At 50.2% G+C, this 16,322-nt stretch overlaps 1 protein-coding gene across 9 annotated transcripts in view; it reads left to right on the top strand.

The window, feature by feature from the left end:
* Positions 1 to 16,322, top strand: part of Fbrsl1 (fibrosin like 1) — a 78,691-nt gene that overhangs the window by 2,381 nt on the left and 59,988 nt on the right. For 8 of the 9 annotated variants that reach the window (XM_013349700.2, XM_026784426.1, XM_026784425.1 and 5 more), the window contains exon 2: positions 9,950 to 10,150. In XM_013349700.2, the coding sequence (XP_013205154.1) occupies positions 9,950 to 10,150 (201 nt within the window). Of the gene's footprint in view, positions 1 to 9,949; positions 10,151 to 10,924; positions 13,578 to 16,322 lie in introns of those variants that run through there. The other variant, XM_026784437.1, reaches the window with a different exon arrangement.

The raw sequence follows: 16,322 nt of genomic DNA on the forward strand, positions 1-16,322 counted from the left end.
AGACCAGGCTGGCCTCAAACTCCCAGAGATCCGCCTGCCTCTGCCTCCCGAGTGCTGGGATTAAAGGCGTACGCCACCACCGCCCGGCCATGGTAGTCTTTCTTATGACCTGGGAAGTACTTGGTTTCTGGGCAGATCACAAGGTCTAGATCGCCTCTAGAAGAGTTTTGCTGGGTCTCATTTACCAGTAAACTGTTTTCTCCTTGAGATCAGGTAATTTATGATCCCATCACCTCTAATGATGACTAGTTCACTCTACTAGTTGTCTTTGCAGACACAAATTCATTTAACCCTTCAATGACAACCAGGCTGGGGTCGGCACAGTCTGGAAGTGTGTGTGGTCCCCCTGCTCTACAGCCTCAAACTGGGGGGGGGAGATGACTACATTCTCAGGATTATCAGGACTCCAGTCCAGAGGTAGAGCTTGTCTCAACAGTAACTTCCTTAGGATCCCTATGTCATGACACTGTTGAGTATCAGAGAAGCCTGCGTAGTCCCAAAGGCAGTTCAGTGGATGGAATGACTTGGGAGACAGATGGAAGAAGGTCCCGTTACCTCATTTGAGGATGCCTGTGTAGGCTCCCTGAGCCAGGGCTGCCTCATATCTCTCTGCTAATCTTCCTTTGTTACTGTAGGGATTGGAGCCCTTGACTCCTTTCTGTCTGTGCTGCTTCCCCAGATGCCATGGTGGTGGCTGTTGGCAACAGGGTGTGGGGTAGCACTTAGTGATCCACAGATTTAGACTTAGAGTCTCATGTTGGAACTGAAGGTATTCAGTCTTCTCTTAACAGGTTGGGGAGTGAAGGTCGGGGATCCATAGAAGCCTGGGATTTGGACACTTAGGGAAAGTAGATCTTGCCCTTCTTGTGACCCCACACCCAGCAGTGAAAAGGTGAGGAACTGTTTAGGGCCAGAAGTATCCCCTTCACCCAACACAAGTGCCCCAGGTCACTGAACAAGTTGTGCTGGTACCTGTATTACTAGGAAGTAGACTGAGTCCTGCATCCAGCCTCAGGTGGACAAGCACATTCTAGCCATAGGGCTAAGACTCTGGGGCCAGAGAACATTTTTACTACCATCACCAAGCAGAAACCACCTGTGGTTTCATGTCATGTGATTTCATTATTTTTTTTTCCCCGGGACCTGCGCATAGAAGGTTCCTCATAGTGGCCACAAAGAGCTGTGCTATCTACACGGGGAAGGAGAGTGCACATCACAGAAGACACAAAACTGGATACATAAGTGTCGTTTATAGTGGGTGGGAGTTGTTCCTCACAATAGAGATGCGGCTAGGTATATGAATGGCTGTGCCATCTAAAAAGGGAGGAGGGGAATTCCCAGAGGAGACACAGCTGGATACCAGTTGTCACACACTTGGAGTTGAGGGAGGTTCTTCACAGTGGAGACAACTTGGTAGAAGCTATGCTGTTTACATAGAGAGGGAGTATTATTGTTCCTCACCTCTGTGCATATGAACTGTACTTGGGACAAAAGTGGAAAGGAAAATCGCCCCAAATGCTGTGTGCTGTGGTGCTTTTCTCTCTTTTGTTTCTGCATTCTCTGGTCAGTAAATGTGACTTATAATTCACAAAATATATTCATAAAACCACACTGTGTACAGAGCTGTGCTTAAGCAGCTGTCAGCCACTGGGCATGGTGGTGCATGCCTTTGATCCCAGAACTCCAGAAGCATGGGCAGGTGGATCTCTTTGAGTTCAGCACAGCAAGAGCTACATAGAGAGACATTGTCTTTTTAAAAAAAGAAAAAGACAAAAACTTGTCAGCTTAGCTGACAGCCACCAGCCTGTACTGTGACTTTTGGGAATGGCATATCGTGGGACAGTTTGGGAAGGTCTTCACTCTGCTGTGTTCAGGGGATTATGCCCATACCCTGCCATGCTGATGTTTGTGCATAGCAGTGGGAACTGAAACACATAGACATTTAGGTGAGGAGAGGAGAGCTATGGCAGGAGGCATTTTCCATTCACCGCCTGGCTCCCTTGGCTGATCCTGAATGAAGAGAACTTTGTTTTGTTTTGTTTTGTGTTTTGTCCTCCCCCCCCCCCCCCCCCCCCATCTTTTTCTGATTCTGTGAGGGAGTTCTCACTGGGTCTTCAAGCACTTGACTCTGGTCATCTTGCTTTTATTTATAACGCTAATTTTACTATGCAGCCAGTTGATCATTTCATAGCATTCCCAGAGCCACAGATTGAGGGTAGTCTTAGTGTCTTTTTCCTTGTGGGTGAGGTCCCTTTAGTTTTGGTTCTGACACGCATGCTGCGCTGGTCTTGAAGCACATTCCTATGCCTTGCTGACTGTGCTTGGGTTTTGTTCTTAGGATCCAGTAACATTTCAGCTCTTAGCTCTTGGGTGTCTCTGGAGCCCCATAGAGAACTGTTTATATGGAGTCCATTCCAGAATTAGCTATGAGTTTTGCTGCTGTCTTCCTGGTCTGAAGTCTTGTTCTACCAGCTCTGCTGTTTGGATTGGGGGCTTTTCTTTTTTCCTGCACTCTGAGGAGCAGCTACTTCTTTTACTGGACAAAATTCTTAGGTCACAGAATCCAACCTTGTTAACTGGTGACCGGTTGGTCAGCATTGTTTGTGGTGGGGCCTGGCTTTCATGTCAAGAAGCCTTTTCAGGAGGCCCACCTATAAGCAGCAGCCAAGACCTAGAGGGATGCATGCTATAGCAGTGCCCATCTGTTAAAGCCAGGGCATGCAGCCTGGTTATAGGGTTGGGTAGTGTGGGAGGGGCCTAGTCTACTCAAATCCCTTGCAAGCTGCCCCCTCCCTACTCATCTTAGCACCCCTCCATTCAGATTCCATAGTCACTTGACAACTTCCTTGTTCCCTTCTGTGACCTACCTGTTCCTGCCAAGATGATCCAGGCTTAAATCCAGGCCCAGTGTTAGCCTACAGCTCTTCCACCCGCTGGATCCCCAACTGCTACCAGGTGTGTTAGAACCTCTGATACCGACATGTGCTTGGGTGTGGTTATGTTTCCAGCTTTGAATGGGATAGAAGGGATATGATGGGAGCTATGTATTGTGTATAGGGTAGAGTAGAAGATATGAAACTAGTCAGAATATTACAGTGGAGTGGCAGGTGCCTGGCATGTTCTACCTGAGTAGTTAAAAAAGGAAAGTGTACCAACTAGGTACTAGTGCTCCTCAGCACAACATGAGCTGTTCTGTGTGGTTTCTGCGGAGAGCTGGTATAGAGAGCTATTTGGCTTTGTGGTTTCATGCTATGTACAGAGCTTTCTAGCTCGGGCAGGTGTCTTGCCGTTAGTTGGAGCATGTGTGGTGCATGCAGTTGTGTATTGGCGATTCCTGGTAGAAGCCTGGCTGTTGCCTGGCTTGGCAGCTCAGCTCTGATTTAGGCTTGAAACTACCATCTCGGGAGGAACAGCCACTTGTCCCTTAGATTTCTCAGGATGCCTCAGGTGGTGCCTGCATATCCTGTATTCACAAACCAGTCCCTCTTTCTGTAAGGAGCAGAGGAGTGTTAAGTTTCCATGCTATAGCTGTTCCTCGAAGCCTAGCCTTGTTGCTTAATGACAGAAAAAGGTCAGTGCTGTACTGTCTCCAGGGTGTAGGTGTGGTTGGAGGATTTTGTGTGCTGAGCGTTCCCTTCTGGTAGCCTCTAAAGAGGCTGCAGTGTTGTTCCCATACTTATGGAGAAACTGAGGCACAGAGTAAAGCTAGAGTCCCCAGTGAGATTCAGACAGATTCCTGGAGAGTGGCCAGCTTCCCCTGTTCTATTTTATTCCATTTTTGCTAGTAGCTCTTGCCTTGGCATCTGTCTGTCTGACTAACCTACTCCCAGCTTCTATGTCCAGCTTTCTGCACCCTGGCTGTCCTTCCGCTTCTCTGCAGTTTGTTCTCCAGTCTGACAGCTTTGTCATCTTCAAAAGGCCCAGGTTCCTCTCCCGTAAAAAGGCAGAGTTCTCACAGGGATCTTTCAGATGTGCTCTGGCCACCTGCCCCCTCAGACCCTGGCTCTTGGGATACTGCTCATACTGTAGAGCTTTGGTTGCCCCTTGACCAGATTCTGTTCTGTATGACCTTCCCTTCTCTTCATCTCATGATGTTGCCAGCACACTTAGAACTGGGGACTGAACCCAGTGACTGCCCAGGGAGGAGTGGCTCCTGATGAGGTGATGTGGTGGTATCCTCAGTATCCCTAGCTTTTCCCTTCATCTGAGGTAGGAATTAGTCGGGCAGAGTAGGAATAGGCTTGCTTGTCAAGGCTCCAACCTCAGGGGCTTCCTGTGATTCAGGAATACCAGTGAGTCTGTCTCAGGGCATCTACACATTCTCCAGCAGTGCAGCTGCTGTCTCCTAGCTCTCAGGAAGAGGCCCTGGGCTTCCTCTGCCCTCAGCCTTGCCAGCCAAACATTGCAGAAAAATCTGTAAACTGCTTGGGAATCCTGCTTCCTGCTCTGGGTCTTAGTTCCTCATCTGCAGAAAGGTTAATGAGGCAGCATGTGCTTGTTCTCCCTGCTATCCACTGGACACCAGGATGAGAGTCCTGTGGTGAGCATACTTAGGTCCCTGTGTCTTCCTTCAGTCTACTCCAGGCAGACCCTGCTGGACCTATATCCAGAACTGGACTACTTGTAGTGGTCTCCAGTACAGAGAGGAAGAGCAGGCTCAGTTTGAATGCTTGCCTATTGCCCCTCCCCACTCATTTGAACTTACCCAGATCCTTTATGTCCCAGGCTTGTGGCATCAGAAATGTCCAGCCTGGCTTCAGCTGACTCTGCAATAGAAGAGGCTTTGGGAGACACCCTGGATGACAACTGAGCAGCAGCTGTGCTGAAGCTTTGGTGGGCCTAGAGTGTGGCAGAAATCAGACCTGAGGTGTCTTCCCAGAACTTGGAAGAGAAAGTGCTGTTTTAGACAGATGGGCTGTTGGCCTACCTTGCTTTCTGGCTAAAGAGAATAGGCCAGGGAAAATGGCTTAGGGTAGACTATCCCTCCCAGGAGTACTGACCTCACGGGAGAGCACTGAGGATCCAGTGTATTGTGACTGGGGCAAGGGACTTGAAGGCTACCACACCAAGGATAGCCTGGATCAGGCATCAGTCATGTTCAGGGACCTTGGCTCTGCCCTAGAGCCCCCAGACCTTCTCCCCTTTCGTGCCTTTAGCCACACAGCCTTTTCTCTGCTCTGGGACCTTCTTGTCCATCTGGGTTACCACCCCTTTTTACTGTCTCCACTCAAATCTAGATGATCTGATTTCTTGTCTTTTATGGCTGTGGGAAATTGTGTGTGTTCAGAGTACACAGAACCTACATCCTCACAAAAAGAGTGGCCGCAAGCAGACAATGGGGTCAGAACTGAGATCCCGTAAGGCCCTCCTACATGCTAACTTCTTCCTGGAAAACCGCTACCCTTAGGTCTTCCTCATTGACCTGTCCTAGAGAAACCATGCCTTGCCCCACCCCCTTAAAAAAAAGAAATGGGATTTGAGAACAAGGCTATAGTCTGTCTGAATGGAGCTGGAAGGAAGGATTGTGGAGACTGATTTCAGAACCATTGCTCAGGCCAGCAATGTGGACATGATATAGTAGTTTGATGTAGACCCCAAGCAAGTGGCCTCCATGCTCCTCTGTCTAGCTCCAGCTCCTCCCTGGATAGTACTGCTAATAATGTCAGTGCTTCCCACCTTCTACACCTCGTTTAGCCATAGATAAGGCCTACTGTTGTCTCCAAGTGACCCTCTGTCCTGCCAGTGTTGTGCATGGCACAGCTGCTTGACCAAGATCTGAAGGGATGAAGGTTCTTTGCCAGAACCCTGGGGGGTGGAATGCTCAAAACACTTTATTTAGTAATTGCAGGGTGGGTTATGGCCCTTGGACCCATTGGTGCTCTGGTCTCCCCAACTTTTCCTGAACCCCAGCACTGTAGCAGTAGTTGTGTAGCAGTATGGTCTCTGCCTACTTGTATCCTGTGGCAGCCTGTGCTGGTCACAGGAGTCTCTACCTGTCCACCGAAGCCTGCTGTCATTGGTTGCTGGCAGCTGGGTAGCAGGTATGAAGGTAATATCCATGAACTTGGAGATTTCAGAGATGGGGCACAGTGGTCTATACTTCTGGAGCAGATAAGAAGTCATGAGGACCTGTGGAGATCCTCTTGAACATTTGACTCAGGTTCTATGACTGAAACTCAGCAGCCAGTTAGGAGAAGCAAGCTGAAGAGAGAAAGATCTGGGAGGGAGTGCCCTATTTCCACCTTAGCTGGAGAGGTAGTTAAGATGCCAGTAGGTTGGGTGCTGCCCCAGGGGTCAGAGGACTGCAAGGACTGGTTGGTTCCTGGGAGTCCTACCTGGGTGGATACCTGAGTGGAGATCTTGAACTTGGGTAGACAGCAGCCCAGAGAACAAGTAAACTGGTAGATTCAGCATGAGGGGAAGTCTAAGGAAGGCTGCTGAGATGTTAAGTAGTTAGTGAGAAGGGAGCCTGGAGTACTGGAGCAGTATTTGCCTGTACAAGGTTCTGATACTCCAGACTCAGATTTTCCAGGGGCAATACTGTCACATGGGTTAGGAAGCTCGGGACAAGGCTTCAGACAGGCTTGAGCCAGGTCTTCCTGCTTTGCCAAAGGGAACATGCCTTAGGCTTGTTGATAATAGGGGTAAGAGTGAGCATATACTTTCTTGGCTAAAGGGGATGGAGCTGAGCCTTAGGGGATCATGATGGGAGTTAAGTAGGTTGGCCTCTGAAAAGAAACAAGTCTCCTTGTGGTTGGTTTAATGTAGTACAATTAGAATTTTATTGGTATTGCATAGCAGTAACATGATGGGAACAGTCATGTAAAGTCACCATTAGAAAATTGAATAGAGGTGGCAGGGAGAAACAAGCTATGGAAACAAAGTGGTGGTACACGCCTCTTTATTTTTTTTTTTTATTTTTATTTTTTTTTTGGTTTTTCGAGACAGGGTTTCTCTGTGGCTTTGGAGCCTGTCCTGGAACTAGCTCTGTAGACCAGGCTGGTCTCGAACTCACAGAGATCCGCCTGCCTCTGCCTCCCGAGTGCTGGGATTAAAGGCGTGCGCCACCACCTCCCGGCCTACACGCCTCTTTAATTCCAGCATTTGAGAGGCAGAAACAGGTGGATCTCTGAGTTTGAGGCTAACTTGGCATACCTAGTGAATTAGTGAGTTCCAGGGCTACACAGAGAAAAACCCTGTCTTGAAAAGCCAGAAAGAAAAAAAAAAAAGAAGGAAAAAAAACAAAAAAAAAAAAAAAAGAAGGAAGGAAGAAAATTGAATGGGCAATTTCCTTTACTAGGCATTCAGCTTGGTGTTCTTTTTGGGTTGGGGAACACAAGTTTGAAGCCTGGAATGATTGTGGGACTGTTAGCACAAACAGCACCTTGTGTGTGGGCTTGATTGCTGGTGGCTAACCCTGCTGCACATGATAGTCAGATCTACTCTGTACTCTGTCTTGCTGCGCAGGTCCTGGCAGGATGACTCCTTGAACTCCCAGTGTTTGTCTTCTGTCAGACTCCTCAGACAGGAGCTGGCATTCCCCGGGGTGCTGGAGTAGGGGTTGTTTGTATAAGACTCTGGGTTACCAGAGACCAAGCTGTCTTTCTGGATGGCTTCTCTGAGCCTCTGGTGTCCGTGTTTGGTTTTAAGATACTCAGTACTGGTTGTATGTGGATCCATTGAGTGTCTAACAGAATACCCAAGGCAGGGCCTACACTGGGTCATGAATACAGAACTTATCCATTAGTGTTTTGAGCCTTTCTTTCCTTGGTGTCCTAGCACCTTTGTGAGTGGCCACTTTCCCTGGAATTATTTTGGCTCATTTGAAGACAGAGCCTAGAACCCTGCTTTCTCTTAGACCTGGGGTACCTGAACCTGGTGCTACAGTCACGGTGCTCCAGTGCTGTCTGCCTGGGCTCTGACATATGGCTGTAAGTAAAACCTCTCTGAGTTTCAGTGCTTACCCTGCAAGGGGGGCGGGGGGGTAGACTATAGAACAGCAACTATGGGACACTGCTAAAGGCAACTCTGTGCTGTGTGTCTTATCCCCTTGGTTATCTAAGTATAGGTTAAGCTACTGAAGGCCCTTTCTTTACTGGTGGTCTAAAAGCAGGGCTTTTAGAGACAGGGTCTATTGGGCAGTGTTTAAGCTCCAAAAATGCCCAGACAGACAGAATAACCCATTGTTCCCCAGATGCCTAGGTGATGCTTGAGCAATTTCTGTGCTCTCCTAATGTGCAAGGTGAAAGTTGGTTTACATCAACCGAGAATTTCAGAATTGAGACTCGGTGACAGCCTTGCTAGTCCCCTTTGAGTGAGTCACCTTTGTTCCCTCAGGCAGGTGTACACATAAGATTCATTCATGAAGAGCCGGGCGGTGGTGGCGCACGCCTTTAATCCCAGCACTCGGGAGGCAGAGGCAGGCGGATCTCTGTGAGTTCAAGACCAGCCTGGTCTACAGGAGCTAGTGCCAGGACAGGCTCCAAAGCCACAGAGAAACCCTGTCTCGAAAAACCAAAAAAAAAAAAAAAAAAAAAAGATTCATTCATGAGAGGAAATCTGAAGGTGTCTTCCTTTGGGGTAGGGGCTGGCTACTATCACTCACTAGCCAGCCCTTCCCTAGGCTAAGTGGGGCAGATGACCAAGAAAACAATTCTGTGTGCAGGATGAGACTAGAAAGTGGACTAACAGAATGGGAGGGGCCAGTGGAATCTTTTATCGTATAAAAAGCAGAGTACCAAATAGATACAGAGGATTCAAATTCCTAGTAGGGGCCTGGGCCTGGATCTGTACTAACTGTCTGTCAGTTTTCCTGTCTGATTACTTTCTCTTTCCTTCTGCTTTCTGCTGTTGGGGAAGACCAGGCTTGCTCTCTCTTCCCCTCCCAACCCTTTGGTGTCCTAGTCAGAGATTGTCATTGTTTAGTATCCATTAAAGTTGACCTCAGTTTATTTAGACTTGGGGTCTAAAACACCCTGCAAACAGCCCTGTCACAGCTATAACATCAGAGTGCCTATAAGTCTTTGTTTTTTTTGGTTTTTTGGTTTTTTGTACATTTCAGTCCTTAGCAGCAGGGCAGTCTTGATAGCCCAGGGCTCTTGTGGACAGATGACAAGACAGTCTGGGTTTAATGAGATCAGGACCTTAAATACTGTGTATTGCAGAAGGTTATTATGTTCAGCCTTAACCTGTCCAAGGTAGAAAGGCAGGGCAGAAACTCAAATCTTCTGTCTCTGGGGCGGGGGTTGCTCTGCCTTTGAGGCCTTGGGATGTTTTCAGGGAGGTTTTGTTTTTCTGTAGACTTCACTGTCCACTGCTTTTGGGGAAGTCTAAGCTGCGTGTAAGTGTTTGCCTCATTTCTGTGCCACCATTGATAACCAGTGCTGGTCACTGCTACAGAAGTGGGGGTCCCAGAACATGGGGGTGCAGATGACCACTGACAGGGCTAGCTGACAGTAATGGCTTTGAAGTCTGGCAGCGTGAAAGATACTTGGCAAGGCTCTCTGCAGTCTCCTGGGTAGTGGTGCTCCCTGTGGAATGAAGTATGTCACTGGGAAGAACATAGGGAACTAGGGCCACTGGGGGGCACTTCTGTGGAAACGAGGGATCACCTGGGGTATTTCCTATTCTATATAGCATGTTACCAGGGGGCATTTCCTGTGGGTGTCACTTGGTGAGGCTCACAGGTATCCTTAACCCCAGGCCAATGTGCCACCTCAGAGAGTTCCCAAGTATGCCATACATGAAGAATTCTACAATACTGTTTACTAGGCCCCTGGGAACTTGGGAATTTCCTACATAGTCCAGCCATCACCTGTCTGTTTCCCTTCAGACATGGCTTTACAGGTTGGAGGCTCCTTCCTGTGAGGAGTCTCCACAGCCTGAGAACCTGCTTCATCTCCATAGGGTATTTCCACAGGTTGACATGTATTTCCTTCTTTCTCTGCAGAAGGACATGGCTCTGAAGCCACATGAGCGGAAAGAAAAATGGGATCAACACCTCATCAAGAAGCCCCGAGAGTCAGAAAACTGCCCATCTGCTGAGCTGAGTGAGAACAGGCAGCCCCTGGAGGTGGGCAGTCCAGGGCAGAATGCAGAGCCCACTTCTGATGAAGGGACTAAGAAGATCCCGTTGCAGCCCTCCAAACAGGTAAGCATCCTATGCCCTCCCTTACTCAAGATCTCTGCAGTGGTGGGATCTGCACCAGTTCTATATGCACACCTGGACCCCACCCTTCGGCGTCTGGCCTGCCTGGCAATGCACCCCATCGTTGCTAGGCTTGGGGTATGGGGTAGATAGATAGGAGCCAGGCTGGTCACAGAGGTGCGGGGACCTGTCTGTCTGCCCAACTGAAAAGGCCTGCCTGGCCAGTGCTATTGCTTTTCCCCAGGAGTGCAGGGGTGTGTGCTGGCCAGGATGGGTGACAGTGCTAAGCTGATAGGCCGGCCCCGCTTCCCACTGCGTCTGTCAGGTTCCGCCGACTAGGTGTCTGGAGACATCCAGAGTGTCTCTAAATGGATATGGGGACAAGGCTCCTGCTAAGAGAGGGGAATGCTCAGCCAAAGGCTTCAGGTGGTGGTCCAGCAGTGAAAGGAGAAACCAAGAAAAGGGATGCCCTCCCTCCCCTAGGAGGAGTGTTTCTGGCCATATGAGGTCTGTCAGAGCAGGTAGAAACTGGTCTGTGCTGCCTGAGCATGGGTCTGTCCTGGGTCATGGCTCAGTGCTACAACTGCTTTCCTCCTGAGGACCCTAGGCCTGTGCCCTCTTTTTATAGAAAAAGGGCTTTTCTCAGCAGTTAAGACTGCTCTGAGCTCCCTTGGGAATTGGGCTTTGGAGAGGGAATAGCATGTCTTGGGCCTGGGCTGGATGGGGGATCCGCGGGCACACCTGCCCAGGTGGACACATACTCTTTCTTCCATGCAGGTGTGCTCCCCAGAAGGGGGGCCGCTCCCAGCCAGCCCCTGGCACCAGAACGGCCCGGCCCAGCACCAGCAGCAACAACAGCCCAGCCAGTCCAGCCAGCCCCAGGGACCCCTCCCAGCCCCAGGGCAGCCCTGCCAGCCCCAGCGGCCACCCCTGGGTCAGCGTGCTTGGCCCCATCGATCACTTGGCTTGAGACAGCCTTGCCAGCCCCGGCGCCCACTTCTGGGCCCTGGTCAGCAACACCGACCCCAGCATCTGCTTCCGGCCCCAGATCAGCTCAGCCAGACCCAGCGCTCACGCCTGGCTCAGCCCCGCAGGCCACTCTTGGCTCTTCCAGGCTCCAGGCAGCGCCTGCAGTCCATCCAGACTCCATGGCATCGCTACCCACTTCGGTCCCTGTTGACCTCGTGTCACCTCTGCCGGTCTCTACTGACCGTGTGGCACCGTTGCCGACCTTTGCAGTCATGGACCACAGAGTGTTCCTGTGACCAGCCCTGTAGGGCTGCCTCAGGACAGCGCTGCCAGCCCCCTCGGACTCTCAGCTTGCAACCACGCCACTGTCCCACCAGCCACCTTTCAGGCCAGTGCTGCTGCTCCTGGAAGGCACTGTTGGCCCCACATCAGCAGAGCCAGCCCCATAGATCTCTCCTGGGCCAGTCAAGTGGCCCCCGACAGTCACTGGTGGGCCTCAAGCAGCCCCAGCAATTAGTTGAAGGCCCAGAGCAGAGTAGCTCTCCAAATCCTGCCCTGCTGAGTCCTAGGCAGTCACAACAGAAGTGTCCAAGTCTTAGCCCAGAGCCATCTCACCTACCTAAACAGCCCCTCATGGGCCCAAAGAAGCCCCTGCGGTCACTTCTGGGCCCAGACCAACTTCGCAAACCCCAACCGTTACTTCCCCTACCCGATCGCCCTTCACTTCTGGGGCAGCCAGGCCTGGCCCCCCAGCCTCTTCTGAGGCCCCTTTGTCAACCGAGGCGGCAGTCCCTACTGGATCTGGTGCCAGCCCGTCAACCCCAGCCTTCGATCCTGGGCCATCCCTTCAGGCCCTTGAGGACACAGTGGACTCGAAACTCTGCCCCGGGGGTGGCCCGCCAAGCCCCGTCTGTGAGTCCTGGAGCATGAGGCTTGTAGATAACTCCCTGGATGAATTTGTCACGCTGCAGTTGGGCTGCACCAGTGAGAACCTTACTCTTTAGATGCTTCACAGACTGCCATGAGGCTGTTCCCAGACTGCTTTGACTGATTGGGGCCTGAGGTCAATGCAGGAAAGCCCCTGCTGTGCCAAGACCAGGCCCAGGCTCATCGCATCAGAAGCATCAGAAGAGAGATGAACGCCAAGTCATTCCATCATCCTACTGCCCCTTCCATAGGTGTCAGGCCTCTTGGTGTTACTGTGCCCCTCACATGCTTTATGTTGGACAACTCCTAGGAGAGGTTACACAGCCACCCAAGGACTTGGAGCCTGTTGGGATCCTTCAGCATCCTTTGGTGCCTCTAATTGCCAACAACATTTTTGCATCTCCGCGTCTCATGCATGTGTGCAGGTGCAAGTGGTGTGTCCATGTGTGCCTGTGTGTGGCGGGCATGTGTGAGGCCTAGGCCTCACTTTCTGTCCCCCACTTCACACCCACTGTGTTCCCTGCCCTGAGCACAATGGCTTAAGTGACTCAGGGCCACAGCGTGCATTTGGTTAGCCAGGTTTCAGCTCACTCTGTATTAGTGCGAGCGGCGGGCTGTGTTCCCGCCCGGCTAGCTTTACCCGAAATAATTACACAGAAACTGTATTCTTTTAAACACTGCTTGGCCCATTAGCTCTTACTGGCTAGCTCTCACATCTAGATTAACTCATTTCTAATAATCTGTGTACCATCACAAGGTGGTAGCTTACCAGTAAGATCTTAACCAGCATCCATCTTGGAAAGCAGAGCTGTGGCGACTGCCTGACTCGGCTTCTTCTCCCCAGCATTCTGTTCTGTTTACTCCGCCTATCTAAGCTGCTGTCCTATCAAAAGGGCCAAGGCAGTTTCTTTATTAGCCAACAGACCTATGACCCTCCTCCATCATCACACCTTTTGGCTGTGGGATGGTGTTAGTGTCTACTTGAAGATCCTCCAGCTGCATAAGAGATATGAAGGGGTGGTGACTCCGTGGCTGCTTCCCCACCTCTCAGGGCTTTCTCCACCCCAGAGACGCTGACAGGGCAGCTAGAAGCCTCTATCCGGACTCTTCATCCCCGTTACAACAGTGTTCAACCCTGATTCTGACGCCTATTACTACACCTTTGGGCCTGCACCTGTCCCTGTTACCTGCAGTCAGGGGTTGTTCAGCTTGCCAAAGTTCCATCTTAGGGGAGCCAGCCCCACACTGGATCTCCTGGAGTCCCAGTGGCTAGATTGAGTCCCTAAAGGGGAGGTGACCAGAGCAGAGAGAGGACTCCTGGGCTTGGAACTTCTACCTGGGGGATTGTCTGGGCTACATGGCTGGGCCCCAGTCACTGTACCTGGTACCTGTCTTCTTATTCCTGTTGACACTGGATAACCCCTTTCTGATGCTTAGCACAGCCTATGAACTGAGAATTTGGAACTTATTTTTCTGATTATAAAAATAAAGTGCCATGCCATTTTTATAACAGTGTTTTATAATTTAAATAGATGACCTGTTTTCCGTGATTTATTCCATTGAGTGGTTTTGTATATCTAGAGTTGGTCTTCTGTTCACTAAGTACTAGACAGAGGAGACTTGGAGTCACATTCTGTCCTGTGGGTCTGGGAAGCTGCTGTCCTTGCCATGACCCTCATGGAGAGGGCTGTAGTACCCAGACATGTGCAGTATAAGTTTGTGGTGGGTATTGAGTTATTAAGGGTGAAGCTCTTGAGGGCAGGATTCACACGCCGAACTGGGCCCATCCATGTCAGTGTTTTGAAGGGAGTTGGCTCCATGGGGGTGGCCCAAGGAACCTAGCGCCTGAGTTAGACTGCCCTGAACCTACTCTGCACATTAGCTTGTGGAAAGGCTTAGGGAAATCCTATTTTTGATGATGCACCGCACACATACAGGTCCTTCTGTCCTGTTTGGGGCCAGAAAGTGCATTGTAAAGTCCTGTTATCTCCTACTGCTCTGCTTAGTCTATTCCAGGGTTGGAAGGCTGGTTGGTTGTACCTGAGGGTATCTATTGTATCAGGCCACTCTGGGTGCTCTTGGCTGCCTCTTAGTTGTGTGTTTAAGATGGGAAATAGAATACTGACAGTGGTGGGCAGGTTAGCACAGAAAGTTGAGGCTTCTAGGATGAGGTCTTGTAGACACTTGCTTGCTAAGGAAGACTACTTGAACCTAGTGGGTCAGAGACATAGCTCAGCTCAGCAGGTAGAGAGGTGCTTATGCCACAAGGTGGCAGGAGAGAACAGACTTTTGAACCTCCACACATAGACGCTGTACTCACACATACACAATTGAAAAACAGACCACAGCCAGCCTTGGGTGGGCACCATTACCAGGACCCTGGTGACTGGGTCACATGGGCTATGTTCTGGGACCTGTTTTGGAGCTGCTCTTGTGATATACTTAGAAAAGGCGAGTTCACAAAGCTGACCTGTGGTGTTTCTGAGCAACTAGAGACCCAGGTTCCTCTAGATTTGGCAAATTCTAGTGTTGCTGACCTATCTGACCATATGGCTGTATGGGCCTGCCAGGACAGGCAGCTGTGGGTGGAGACCCTGAGGTTGTTTGGAGCTTCCCTGGAAGCTTGGGTCCTGATGACTATGGGGTAGTGGGCTCATCCACGTGGCAGTGGTGTGGGTCTGGAGTCCAGAAGACCCTCTGGAAATGGAGTCTGGAGACAGTGCCATCATTCAAGTGGCCATTAGCATCTACTTATTTGCTGCTAGGGCCTCATACTCTGTACCAGGTTCAGTGTAGCCCTCTTTACCGTGGGCAAGGTATAGTACTATCTATCATGAAGGGGAGGGGAGCATGAAGAAGCTGGTAAGCTCCCCCCTGGATCTCTCACAAGAAAGTGAAGCCTGTGAGGAGTTGAAGTATCTGAGTAAATTCCCGGGGAAGCTGGGTGGCCCCTGTTGTAGGGCCTGGAACTAGAATGATCCTTGGGTTCTACCTTGGCTGAGTCAGAATGTGAGTTGGGGCAACCTAGGAGGGAAAAGTGCAAGCACAGGCTACCTTGAATGCCAGTACCTGTCCAAGGCATTTGCACGTGTGAGTGCGTGCGTGCGTGCGTGCGTGCGTGTGTGTGTGTGTGTGTGTGCGCGCGCGCGCGCGCGCCCTTGCCTCACCTTGCATGACTGCAAAGGTATGTCTGCAAGGTGGGTGTTTACGACACAAACATCACAGCCTATGAAATGAAGTCACCAGCCTTCCCAACCTGCTCACCAGTTTCATCCAGACACTAGTCCCAACTTGCTGATGTTCGCCTCATGGAGCCTCTTCTAGTCAAAGCTCCAACTGATGACCCTTCAGGGGCTGCACCCTAGCAGTTTTAGAAGAAAGACATATGGCAGAGGGAACAACTTATACCCTAGCTAAAGAAGTGAGGCCAGACCAGAAATAGAAAACCAAGGTCTCAGGGCCTTGGAGCAGCTTATCATGGTGAGATGAGGTGTTGTGCCTGACATGTGGCATGACCTGACCTGGGATCTCTGTGGCTACCTTTCACCCCTTCTAAATGGGCTTAGTGGCATAGTGAGGCCCTTTCCTAGCTTGAAGCTGCAGTGACAGGTGACAATCCCCCACAGTTGACAGATGCGGGAAAGTCCACAGGTTTCCTAGTTCTACAGGGCCTCCTGGGCAGTTTCTTGAGAAACAGATATGGATAGGTCCTGGACTCAGCAGCACTGTTGGTGGAAGTAACATGAGCCACAGCATTTGAAATGTCCTAGAAACCACACTGAAATAAACCATCATAATGGATTGTTTTTGTTTTTTTTAAGACAGGGTTTCTCTGTGTAACCCTGGCTGTCCTGGTTCTGTAGAAAAGGCTTGCCTTGAATTTAGAGATCCACCAACCTCTGCCTCCCAAGTGCTGATATTAATAATAGATATCATTTAAATTTGTTGAAAGTGTTATCATTTTAGCATGTAAAAAGTATGAAATGGCTGGGCGGTGGTGGCGCACGCCTTTAATCCCAGCACTCGGGAGGCAGAGGCAGGTGGATCTCTGTGAGTTCGAGACCAGCCTGGTCTGCAGAGCTAGTTCCAGGACAGGCTCCAAAGCCACAGAGAAACCCTGTCTTGAAAAAAAAACAAAAAAAAAAGTATGAAATGAATTAGTGATGAGCTGGTAGTGCACACTGCACACTTGTGATCCTAGCGTTTGGGAGACTGAGGAAGGATGACGAATTTGAGGTCAGCCTAAATACTTAAACCTTGTCTTTTTTTTTTTTTTTTT

Source organism: Microtus ochrogaster, chromosome 2 (genome assembly GCF_000317375.1).
Source record: "Microtus ochrogaster isolate Prairie Vole_2 chromosome 2, MicOch1.0, whole genome shotgun sequence".
In the NCBI taxonomy this organism is placed as follows: domain Eukaryota; kingdom Metazoa; phylum Chordata; class Mammalia; order Rodentia; family Cricetidae; genus Microtus; species Microtus ochrogaster.